We start from the raw sequence: 14,215 nt of genomic DNA, 5'->3' as shown, positions 1-14,215 counted from the left end.
GATGAAGGCATAAAAAATATAAAATGAAAATTAGACCAAGAAGAACGAATTAGACAAGAAGAAAGAAAGAAAGAAAGAATGAGCAAAGGAAAGAGGAAAAAATGAATAAGGGAAAAAGCTGTCTAAAAATGACACAATTACCTCGTCTATGGCAACGTCGGCGAAGTAAGAGAAACAGAGAAGAGGCGAAAAGAGCATAGCGACGCTAAGCGTCTAGATCCGAGCAACAGGCATCAAGTCGCAGAATTGTCCGAACTTTTACCGCGAACGCATCTCGCTACCAAGTGAGATTATCAACTTTTCCGACACCGACTCATGCACATTTAATTATTTGTTTATTGAACATAAACAACTCGAACGACGAAATACACCCTCTTAAAAGTATCGATTAATATAATCCATTATAAACTAAGCAAGAACTCAAGCGGTTCATAATCAAGTGAACAAAAATAAAGAGCCAAAACATGGTTTACTCAAGCGATTTCTATACAACTCGTCGACCATATTCAACGTATTCAACTTCACGGCCATATGTGTCGTCGTATAACGTAACGGTTAGTATATACAAAATTATGGATTTCATCCTATTATCTTTTTTATTCTTCACCCTGTGTTTACTCGACTTACTCTTTCGAGGTCTTCTGGCAATCATGTCAAGGTAATTCACGTAATTTTTTTTTCTCTTGATTACATATATTTTTTAATTTTTAATGAATTCAATTAAAACCTATTGATTGGCAAGATGCTAAAGATATGTCATTTAAAGGACACCTTAAATATATTCCCTTTTGGAATAAATATCTCCTATCTATGTATATGACTCAAGTAAATAAATAAGTTTTGGATTTGTATGCATTCTTTTGTCGCCAAGTGTCAATTACTCTTTGACATTCTGAAATTGCAATAAAATGAAGATAATTCCAGTGGACCTCGAAGGAATTTAGATAACGCTAGGTAATCCGCTGACAGTTTTCGAGTCAATCAGGATACCTGTCAAAATCAAACTCTTGACTGTAATATTATATTTAATATTATTGGTTGATTGTATAAGGTGATATCCTTTAAGACAAATATTATCAACTGATATGAAGATTAATGTTTTTAATTTATCGTAATTAGGTTGCGTGAAAAAGATAAATCTGCAATATTATCTATTTCATAAATTCAATCTTTCTAATTATTAACTATAAATAAAATTAATTTTTTTCAATTAATGCAAGTATATGATCTATATTAACTTTATTTAATGTATTGTTATATATTGTTGTTTACAAAATAATTTTAAATAGTTCTATGAACAATTATTCTTTTTAGCTTTTGTATGAATTTGTACATTATAGCTTCTATTTTTATTTTTATTTTTATTTTTATATTTTTATTTATTATATTTTCTATATTTTATATTTTTTATATTTTTATTTTTATGCTTTATATAAATTTATATATTTTAACTTCTATATTGGATTAATATTATAACATTTAATCATTATATGTATATTTGTTAATAAAATTCGCAAAAGCTAAAGCTAAAGTTAATAAATTCTAAATAAACAAATGAAACTGATTTTGCATATAAACTTTGATTAATTGTTTTTTAATTTAATTTCACACAGTCTATATAAGTTTTAAGAATTAATTTTCACCTTATATAAATAACAGTTTCAATTCAGTATCTAACAATTTTTGTAAATTAAAATATGAAATACAAAATAATCCATATAATTATGTTTTGACCTTATAATTAAAAAATACTGACAGTGTCAGAGCCTACGTTATTTGCCTCTGTTATTCTCAAAACTTTTCTTAATTAATACAAAAATATAATTATTATTCAAATTATATGACATAAAATTCAAGCAATTTTAAAATACTTTAGATATATAAAAATGTCAATCAATAAACTGTTTTTGAGAAAAAAACTTCCACACTTTACTCTGACCACTACTACTGTATACTGTATTTTTGCTATTATGTTTATCTGTAACCGCATTATTTTTATCGCTGTTGCCAATCCCTTATTGTTCTCGAAATACGCGGACTTGTTATCTCGTTAAATATGTGTAATTATATAAATTTGGACGAAGGTGCAATCGGGAAATAAATAGACCAATACATACAACAATGCCCAAAATCTATACATTTATTCAACTTTTTTCAATCCAACTTATTCAAGTACTAAGCATAATTAAACCTTGTCAGATTAGGTATATGAAGATGTGTTTAAGTCATAGTTCAGACGCCCTATGATTTATGAAATATTTCACTATGCTTACAATATATGAAAGCAAAGAAGAGAGGCAACATTAAAATCAAATTCTTGTAATTCTTACGCAGAACTAGAATCTTAAAACAATAATATTAATAAACTATTGCATTTTTCACCTTATACCTTAACATCAAACTGATCAAATATGATTATTTTATCTGTTTAAACTATATTAATTTAAAATAATTAATTTATCTGCAAAATTACTAAATTTCAATTTTCGATAAATCATTTTTTTAACATTCGTTTTAATACATTTGTTAATTTATTAATAAAATTATGTAATTGATAAGAATGATTATTTATTATTTAGATTAAATAAAATTGTTAATATAAACTATCTATCTATAATGATATTTTCATAACGAATTCATTTTATAATAACATTAAGTATTATGATTTAAACTATTAAAAATAAAAACATTCTACTGCATAAATAAAATAATTAGTTTTTAATTTATAATAATATTATAAATTTATACTACTGTAGTTTTTAAAATTTTTATATGCTATCAAATATACACCACCATTTTTATTATCCTATATTATAATAAACATAAAAATGATTTCTAAACATTGTCATTAATTAAAATTACACAGCAAACTATATAAAATTATTATTTTAGTTTCGTAGCTTCCATAAAAATCTATGAAATACTTTCTGAAAATTTGTTAGCTATAATTATTAGAATTACTATAAGATGAAAAATATGAATTCGAAAATTGTTTAAATACAGGAATTTCTTAAAATGTATATCGATAGATTAATATTTAGTATATTAAATGTTACAAATTTCTTTTGTTTATTAAGCGTATATGTCATTAATTTCAACCTCTAATTCAAGAAAGAGAAAGCAATTATATCTTTCGATTAAAAGGAAAGTAATAAATAAAGAATAATAATAAATGCATTCTCCCTAAATTTTAAGTTTGCTTTGAGAAATCTAAAATCTTTATAAATAGGATTGAGAGGTTAGTACGAGGTCATAAAGGCGTCTATTCATAGCAGTTAAATGCGCATACGTAGTCGTTTTCCGGGACTTCGAAAATTCCCAACTTATGTTTCCCTTTTAATACATATTTCGATTTTGAAAGATTTTGCTCTTACATTTTATTTTCCCCTCATTACTTTAATTTATTAATTATAATATAATATAATTTTATTTTTAAACAATATATAAATATATATATAATAATTTTTATTTTAAATAAACCAAACTAAAATCAATTATTTGTTTATTCTTGATTTCTAAATACTTCTGCGATTGCTAACTGTTTATCATTCAAATTATCAATTTCTCTACCAATTTTTTAATATTCATAATTTTGAAAAATAATTAAATACAATCGACCTGTTTAAAAATATTTGAAATATTAGACTATGTATAATGTTTAAATAATTAGCTTGATAATATAATTTTACTATGATCTACAGTTTAATTAGATTTAGTTCTAATATTGTGGATATTAAAATTTTTTGAACATTTCAAGTATGTTTTTTAGACATGCGTAAAACCATTAACATTATCGAACAATAATTACAGATTTTGTCGCACAATGAAATAAATAAAATTATATTCAAAATATCATTTAAAAGAAATTTTTGCAAAGCAAAAAAGAAAAACTAAAGATTCTATTGTCTATAAAAAAAATTGAAAATTTAATAAAACATAATAATTTATAATTTGTTGTATATCTCAACCTGCAGAAAACCTTAGAAAAAAAACCTTTAAAAAAATCATCATACATAATTGATAATCACTATAAATTTATGAATTCAATAAATTCAAAAATTATAAACGCGCAGAGATTAATTTTATACGATACAAACAAGTTGCATGTAGTCGCATGGTGAGTAGTAGAGCACTAAAATGTTGGACGTTGGTGTTACGTTACACTATCTTAATTTAGACGCATGACATATCACAAACGGATGCTATCCACTACCTTCATTTTACTCCATCCAAACTCCTTCATCCTACTTTATCAGTATATCCAATCTGTCTACTTATCCGTCTATTTATGTATTCTCGTTTCTCACTTTACAAATATATATTCATCTATTATATTTACCTATTTTTCTTTCTGTTTGTATTGTTGTGTTAGTGTCCTTCGAAATTATTTCCCCTCTCATACTTGTTGAAATACATAGATCTATTTAATTTACTATCTAATTTTATTATTATTTAACTACATCTATTTTTTAGCCATTATCCCATTTGAATTTTTTACTTTCATCCACATGACTATTATATTATATTTCCTGTTGAATTATGTGAATTCCATGTGAATTAATTTTGGAAACATTCAAATGATGTATATATAAATTATGTATATATATATATAGAATGTGTATACATAGAATAGTTGCATACAATTATTGGTCTTTTATTTCATACATATGTGAGATAAATTTATAAAATGATTACTTCAATAAATTGAATGAAATATATATATATATTATAATAATAATTTTTAAGATTTTTATATTTCTATTTTATAAATGCCACTCGAATTTCTGTATAAACTAAATAGAAAGTTTTATTTGATATAAAATAAAGATTTTATTACATTCTACTGTAAAATATAGTAATTAGATGTTATATTCAATTTTTTCTGGAATAAAATATAAATTCTACTAAAATCTAAAAATATATATGGTTCATATAAAAAAATTTGTATTTGAAACATTTATATTATATGTTCAACGAAACAAAAATATTATTTGTTAACTGAATATATTTATTGCAACTTTAAAACGTATAAATGTAATAATAAATAAAATAAAAGAAAAATACTATTAAATAAAAATATTTTTGTCAGACTTAATTATAATTGAATATCAAAGTTTTTAAATCGTAAAAATAATGTACTTCGATAAATATTACATTTTTCTTTTATATAATATGAAGAAATCGATTAATAGATATTAGTATGTACTTGAGATATTGTAATTACAAGTAAATGTTAGAAGCAACTTGTTAGAACCTAATGTTATTCATTCCGAATTAATAGCACTACTTAAATTAAGTACAAATATTACTTTTACGTATCGCATCTAAAATCTTACCGCAACTAAAAAGGTTTTACGTTCAATAAGTATTTGCTTTCCAAGGTGCGTTATATTAATATACGCATATATATAAAACATACGTATATTAAAATACCGTTTACCTTGTTGTATAATAATATAATATAATATTGTTGTATAATATAATATAATAATGTATAATATATAATATATAATATATAATATATAATATATAATATATAAAATATAATATAATATAATAATGTTATATAATATAATATAATATAATAATGTTATATAATAATAAAATATAATAATATAATAACCTATACTACAACACCGCGATGTGAAGCCGAGCGTAACTCAGCTCTCGTATAAGTTCTAAAAATGTATTCAAGCTCTCTCTCTCTCTCTATATATATATATATATATATTCGTATAAGTTCTAAAAATGTATTCAAGCTCTCTCTCTCTCTCTCTATATATATATATATATAGATGCGTGTGTGTGTAAGCGGTCGTGCCTGTCTTCATATACATCTAACTTTCTCTCGTTTGCGTTGCCATGTTCATATATCTTTCTCAGTTACCCAGCTCTTCGCAAAACAGTAAGTTTATACCGCGTGATCATACAGTAGTCGAGGAGTGGTGTGGAAGTGAAGATATCACCTTAAAACGGGAATCTGACTCAAATAATAGGGAGACGTGAATATTTTCATAACCAAATCAAAGGAAGGATACAAACAATTAGAAATGCTAAAAATGGCAGTTCAACATCAAGAGGCTATCGATGAATTCCAGAGGGAGACTTTTGTGCCGTGGGACAAAGTGCCTTTGGTGCCACGTCCGTCTCTCGTCCCAGAGCCATTCACTGTTTGGGGGCGCAAGCACCAAGATCCGAAAAAGGAGTTCTACCAGTTTACGACTCTACACGACAAGGAAGGTGAAGTTCGAGGCAAGAATACAGCAAAAAATGATCACTCAAGACAACTGATTGAAAGTGGTGCCATTTCGAAGGTCGGCCTGGATGCCACGGGCGAATTAGCCAAACGTGGTCATGTCTTCGAGCATGGTATCCTTTCGCGCAAACCAGGACAGCAGAGACATGCCACAGCCCCGGCTACTGGTAGGACAAAAATTCTAATGGCCCTGCAGACACCTTCTTGGTATCGCTTTTAATCACAGAAATAGAGAAGAACTCTAGTCAAACGGACACGTTAAATCAACGTGGACAAGAAAGAAATTTTTTTACAGATTTCTCGCGTGCTTTTATATTTGTTTGAATTGATATACACTTAATATTTTTCATCAAACTATAGCTACTATATAGCTAATTTTTACGCCAAAGACTTCTAGATCAAATCGTTATTAATTTTATAAATTCTCTTTTACGAAAAGTGTATTACTAAATCATTTATTTAAGAGTCTTTAGCAATTATATAAATAATAATTTTAATAATTCTAACTAGGTCAAATTTATCATTTTTCTATCTATAATTATAAAATATAAAAATCAAGAACAGAAAAACAATATTTATTTTTAAAAATTCATTGTTATATTAAATAATATTAAAAAAAATAATTTCTACTAATACTCTTAAATATAGAAATATTTATTATATAATAATTTATTACATTTATATAGATATATATTAAACTATATGTAAAAATTGTATGCTTATAAATAAATTGCTTTCAATTATAAGCATATCAGAAAATTTGGATTGAAAAGTATCAAATATTAAATGATTTACTTCTATTTATAATAAAATATATATAAATAAGTGCTATGAAGAATTTTCTGGCTATTACTGTACTATCAAAATTTATTGAAAGCAAGCAATAAATCTATTTTTTATTAATGAAGAAAACTTATACATTTATATTTAAAAAATTCTTCGTTTGTTGTAAGGTATCTATTGACACTTTATCAATTTCAAAGTAATTTAAAAAATATAATATAATATGCAAAGTCATAGTATCTTGATTATTTTCAAATGATGATAAACATACGTCATATTCAATAAAAACATTCAGAACTTCTTTATAATTATAATATATTGCGTTATTTAAATTTTGAAGATTAACTTTAATTATATGAATAATGTTTTTGCAATATTTACTATATTTTTATAAAATAGGCCCAGTAATTAAAATACTGTTACTTCTAACAAAAAATTTTAATTGATGGTGACAAATTTATAAAAAAACAAATTAAACTAAATTTTAAATTAAAAGCATAACCATTTATTGTTTTTCAAATTTATTTATTATTAAAATTATTATATTAGAACACATATGGATATAATTCAATATTTAGCTTTTTAAAGTCAATTGAACTTTGTAAAACAATTCTACATTATGTATAAATAACCTAAAATTAGTATGCGGAATTTTTTACATAAACTAATTTTATTCAAAGTTTATGCATCGTATACAAAAATAAACTTAAAATATAATTATTCTTATTCAAATATTATCGAATGTTAAATACCATAATCATTTACATAAAAAATTAATAATTCAAAATTGATAAATTATTTTATAATGAAATTTTTTTACTATTTTAATAATAAATTTAACTTTCTTTAATTCCAAAATATATTGTTAAAAGTATTTTCACTTGTAATTCAGATATTCAATTTTTCAATATCAATAATTTAATTAAAATACTTTGTAAAGATGCGTAAAGATATATCATATATAATAAATGAATAAAAATTACAGAAATAAGAGTTGTCATTTAAAAAACCTAAAACTCAAATCTATTTTATAATATGTTACTTATTTATTAAAAATTATAATGAAAAAAAAATGTTGGACTCATTTATTTAAAATATTCAAATTATTGAATTTCTTAAAATTGTGAATAATATGTTATATACTTTAAAATTTAAATCACGTATTTTATTTTCAAATTTATATTTCATATTATCAAAATGATAATAATACCAAATATGATAACATATTTTACACGTTAAGATAAATTAAAAATTATTAAAAATAAATTTCTATTCTAGAAGATTACCAATTATAAAGTTGAAAACATAAAATATGATATAACATGAAATAATATTTATACTTACAAAAATGTCATTAATTACGAAATTATTAAACAATTAGAGTTACAGCGTACATAGCGAAAAATAGTTTTTATGTTAATATATTCATCATTCTAAACATATATGTTCTTTTATATATACCATCTGTAACAACCCTTTTTACCCATGTTATTATTATTTCGTGAATTAGACTTTACTAAATATATCTGCGTAAATCCAAAGTCACTTATTCCTACCACTGATCCCTGCAACTTCATTTTTATGTAGTAGTTTTGCAAATCACAACTCATTAAAGAAAAAATAAAATTTTTTTATGTAATATTTTTTGAAATTATGTAAAATGTAACTCATTCTCGACATATTAAAATAGATTTAATATTAATGTTTATAATTTATACAGACAACCTTATATAAATCAATACTTTTATGTTGTAATTGTAAACTTTTGCTTGTATTATATTTATTTAAAAAAAATATTTATAATTATCTAAATAATTTAAGGAACTCAATTGTGAAGATAAATTTTTATGGCTATTTTTTTACACAGACATTTTTTTATAAATCGCATTGAAATATATTTAATAAAAAATTTATTTATAATAAAAAATACTCGGTACATTATTTTGTCTATTAATAATGAAAATATAATATAAAACATATTTAATTGCTATTCTACATCAATTCTTACTTAAATTGAAACCAAAACTAGAATATAAAAAAAAACTTAATATTTTTCACATTTATAAGAGAACTCATTTTTATTTCTAGTAAAATAAAAATTTTAGAATTATTTAATTTCATAATAACTACCAATAATTCCTTCTTGGTATGCCAAGGCATTTTTAAACTTATTAAGTGTATACTTTCTAGAAACATATACTTTACTTTCATGATTCTATACCATAATATTATGTTACATAATTATACAATTATATACAAATTTTCTGATTCTAACTGTTACATCCTACTAAAAATATTCGTAATTACACTTAATTCAGGAATTGAAAATTCTACAATGTCCAACAATTCATCTCTTCAAAATGTAGCAATAATTGTATTGATATATATTGTAATAACATATAAAATAATTACATATAAAAATCCTTCAGTAGTACCTAAATAAATAAATAAATAAATATATATATATATATATTTTGATTCCTATATTAGATGGTATTATTTTATATGTACATAGTTACTAAAAGTATTATTATTATTTAAAAACAAAATAATTTATCAACGAATCTAATAAGGAAAGTTGAATGACAATTTCTTCGTTATATTCTTAAATGCGTAAGATAATTATTAAATTCGTTTTAATTCAATAGTACTAGTAAAAACTAATTACATATTTAAAATATTGTAATACAATAGTAAAATAGCATTGGGGATAATAAAAATGTATCTATATATTTAAAGTATGATACAGTGTGTGTACAATCATGTATAATATACAAGTTCCAGTATTTTTTTGCAAACGTTATTATAACTATTTCGACTTTAAAACTACAGGAATACAAATTGTTAATACATAAATTAAAAACTTTACGCATCAAAATTAAACATCGAAAGTATTTATTCTCTATTATATAAAATATTTATGCATGATTGCATAAATATGATATGAAATCATATAGTATAAATAAATATCAAATATAACGGCAATATTAATTTCAAAAATAAAATTTTAAAGCTCCTTATAACTTTCGCTTATTCTATAACAAAACTAAATAAAGAATATTAATAATTCAATTGTTCAGTATATTAATGTTATTATTAAAAAAGTTATTTGATATAAGGTTATTTTCACGTTATCAATAACTAAATAATAATTAGAGCTTTATTCCACTTTTTTATGAAGTTTATATTTGTATAAGTATAATAATCATAAAAAGCTACTACATAGTTTCAAAAATAGAAATTGTTAAACATTCAATGCACCTTCTTCCAAATAAATCAATATATGCATACATATAAGTACACAATATATACTATGAAAAACGAAACACCGAAAAACCCATATTATGCAATTGCGCGTGCTAGTACACGAATGTAGGTATGTATATAAAATAAAAATATGCATGTATGCATTTTTATATAAATATGATGAATATTTTTTTCGTACATGGCATAGTTTTGACAAAGAAAATGTTAATAATATTTTTATTTTATAATTTTATGGATATTAAAAATATATATATGGGGGGGAGGGGTATGTGTATGTATGTATATATAAACGGTGGTGTTATATTTGTGGCACTGCTCAGTCATGCATCGTGTTAATCCCACTCCGCACGTTGTGTGCCTAACGCATATAAAATAGTATGATATTTAAAAATAAAACGTGCATTTGCTTATGATAAACATGCTTGCTCATATTTCTTATTAACACATAGCTAACATAAAATAACCCAATATACTACAAGGAGTTTACTGTACGAACTTTATGTCACCGTTACATTCTTCCTCTCTCTCCGTCATATTTCCGATTATCGTTCCCTCTTGATCTTATTCTATAATTCTAAATTCCTCTCTGTTATTTTGATCAAATCCAAATCTTTTTTATATAAACTTCACATACATATATGTGAACATGTCTCTCTAACCATATTTCCATTTCTATGTAATTTTTAAAATGTCAACGATTTATATTGGTTTATAAAAAACAATAATAAGACAACGACTAAAAAAATTAAATACGCATGAATATAAAAGAAAAATTAAAGTAGGATTCTTCCATTGTGTATAAAAATTTCTATTTGAAATCAAAGCGATAGAACGAAAACATGCTTGTTCACATATAACATATAGACGACTGAATAACTCATTAGCTAAATCAACGTAAATAATACTTTAGCGATTATTACAAGTTGAAACATAATAGTATAATATTCAAAATTTATAATAATATTGGTATCTTATGCCTTTCATATACGTATTATTTAGTAGCGTACATGTTTTTATTTTAAAAAATAGAATATTAATATATTTATAATAATTTATTTTCATAGCACCTTAAAAATGCAATTGAATTCAAATACGGTCAATCAATTTAACCTTATTTGACCTTATAACCTCAATTTCACCTTATGAGTATATACTAAGTACAATAATTTATAGAATTTAATTATAAGTAACTGATTTATAAATTAAATAGATATATACAAAATTTATATATTGTATAAATTTTATATAAATGTATATATTTAATGAAAATAATAAATTAAAATAAAATCTTTAAAAAATTGTCTGCGAAAAAATATATTACTTCTATTAAAGTATCTTTAAAATATTTATGATTAATTAAATAATAATTTTTATATTTTTCATATTTCTTTAAAGAATTTCTAAAAATATAAATTATTTGAATTATTATATTAATTAAATACTTTAAGTTTTGAATTAAAAATATATTATCAAGTATCCATGTGCATTCTACTTTGTTCTAATTAACATCTATGAAATAATATTTCATAAATGAATATTTAAAATTAACTTATCTCAGACGTGTTATTACTTATTACGAATAAAAATAAGTACAATGTACAGAAATGGAAATAAATTGTAAAAACATTTATACTATACTACATAAGTTTAGTTACCGATTTGTATTAATTCTGATTTATATAAATATTATAAATAATTCAAATTTAGAAGATTTGTCGTGTTTCTGTCATATCGTGTCTCAGAATGTATACATGAAAAATAATACATACAATAAATATAATAACTATACTCTCTTAAACAGTGCATCTTCGAATGAATGCATAAACTTATAGAATATTTGTACGAACTATTTTCTTATGCATATAAAGTCATTAAAATTTAATAGTAAAATATTAAAATAATATTTTATTTGGATAAAATCGAAAAAACAGTGGACAAAAACGTATGTTGTAATTTTTTATTCAAACGATTTGTATATATGTTCCTGTAACAGTATCCCAAAATCAACACTTATATTCGCATGTTCATGCACGCAGACATTACAAGAGAAAAAGAAATAAATGCATGGTAAAAGGGTGAAACCAAGCTAGGCATATACATATTAAAGTTAAATCTTTCTCAAGTAGTGCATACCTACCTTCGTGTAAGCGCTCGACAAACAGCATGTACAGAAAGAACAAAACTATAAACAATAAGATAAAAACAGCAATAATAATACTCGATGAGTATCAAATTATCAAAAAAAGTAAAAGGAATAAGTAAGCGCAATAAGTAAGAAAAAAACGAAAAGACAGAAAAGAGTCCCGACCTAAAAGAAACAGCAATAAGCCTCCATGTTATACCGTATTCTCCGTTGCCCCCTTATAATCTAGACACCTTCTCGGCACTACATCGTCCGCGACTATCCGGAGAGGGGCGTGAGATCGGCTCAGGAGCAGTACAGCTACTCGTATACCAATAACAGTAGCAGTAACAGCACGGACCCCTACGGGAGATCTCAACGTCAGAGCTACACAACCGAAAGCACGGTGAAGCGCGAAACAGGTCCTTATGGCAACTACACAACTGAACGGAGCACAAGGTCATCCAACGGTGGCCCCAGCGGATATCATTCGTCTTATGAAACATCAACTTCTGGACGTCTGCCCGGCGGCACCACCTATCGTCATTTCTCCTATCGCATCTGAGGGAAATCCTCATTATGCTTGCATCGCTTTACTTACCCCCTTTCCTGCTCGCCACCTAATCGTTTAACATGCGATGGTCTAAATGTCAACTAAAGAAACAATCCAACTAGTATCATCAATACCGCAAGGTCCAAAAAATATCCTGAATATATATTTTTATTGCTCTAGAACCAATACTATACTTTCCACCTTTTCACAACTGAGAGATTAGTTATAAAATTTTATTAAGTTACCAACCTCATGTTATTATATTCTGTTATAAATTAAATCAATTTCATTTCTTTTATATATTTTCTATTTCCCAGAAATCTACTGTGAAACAAAAATGTAAACAATAAGTTTCAACCAAACGATTATCTTCTAACTATATAATCTATAAATATACTTTACCGAAATTACGACACATTACTATCTTTTTAAAACTCTCGATTAATTGTATTAATGTAATGTGAATAATTAATTCAATAATTTGAAATTGAAATGCAACCATGATTACTCATAAATAGTAGTATTTATAATTTTTTAATATCTTACAATTAAAAGTGTATTATTTTATCTTAAATTTTATTAAATTTTTTAATCAATAAACTACAATATTAGTTTAATTAAATAATTATTTTTACTTGAATCAATAATTTTGTTATTCATATATTCTGAAGAGTAATTACTTAAACATGGAAATCAATTTAATTAAAATTTTTTTTTACTTTTATAATGTAATAATTTAAGAATACGTTTATTATTATGAACTTGTGCGTGTTCTTAAATTTTACAATGGTTATTAGTATTTTTTATAATTACGCAATAATTACGTTGAATGAATCGATCGATGGAAAATAAAAATCATAATACTATATTATAATTTAAAATTGTAATTTATTATTGTTAAAAATATTTAAGTTCTTTAACCCCAATATTAATCTTCTTAAATTACCAAGTATTAATCATAAGAAGCCTGGATCAGTAAATGTTTTTCTATTTAAAATTTAACTAAATAAGCATTCAAAATCTTTCTATAACATAAATTAAATATTTACATTTGACATAAAAAATATACATTCATTTTTTAAAAAATCTTGACCTCAATGCAAATCCAAGACCGCGCAAGTTCAACTGCTTCTGTAAAAACTTGTTACTTTCATTACTTTCAATTATAAACTAGGTCTGCGTTAAAGTTAAAGCTTACATTTGCTTTCGTATTTTTTTATTTCGATTCTCTTCT

At 23.9% G+C, this 14,215-nt stretch overlaps 1 protein-coding gene across 2 annotated transcripts; it reads left to right on the top strand.

The window, feature by feature from the left end:
• Window positions 1-424: 424 nt before the first annotated feature.
• On the top strand, window positions 425-13,254 carry LOC105360948 (uncharacterized). 2 transcript variants are annotated; one of them, XM_011497990.1, is made up of 2 exons: window positions 425-554; window positions 12,679-13,254. In XM_011497990.1, exons 1-2 carry the CDS (start codon window positions 465-467, stop codon window positions 12,991-12,993), a joined length of 405 nt encoding a protein of 134 aa, XP_011496292.1. In that variant the 5' UTR covers window positions 425-464; the 3' UTR covers window positions 12,994-13,254. The 2 variants fall into 2 exon arrangements, with proteins under 2 accessions (XP_011496292.1, XP_011496291.1); XM_011497989.1 differs by lacking the exon at window positions 12,679-13,254 and adding an exon at window positions 6,099-6,528.
• Window positions 13,255-14,215: the final 961 nt, after the last annotated feature.

Source organism: Ceratosolen solmsi, unplaced genomic scaffold (genome assembly GCF_000503995.2).
Source record: "Ceratosolen solmsi marchali unplaced genomic scaffold, CerSol_1.0 scaffold14, whole genome shotgun sequence".
Lineage (NCBI taxonomy): Eukaryota > Metazoa > Arthropoda > Insecta > Hymenoptera > Agaonidae > Ceratosolen > Ceratosolen solmsi.
Note: the sequence above shows the minus strand (reverse complement) of the source record. Positions and strands in the feature narration are given on the sequence as shown.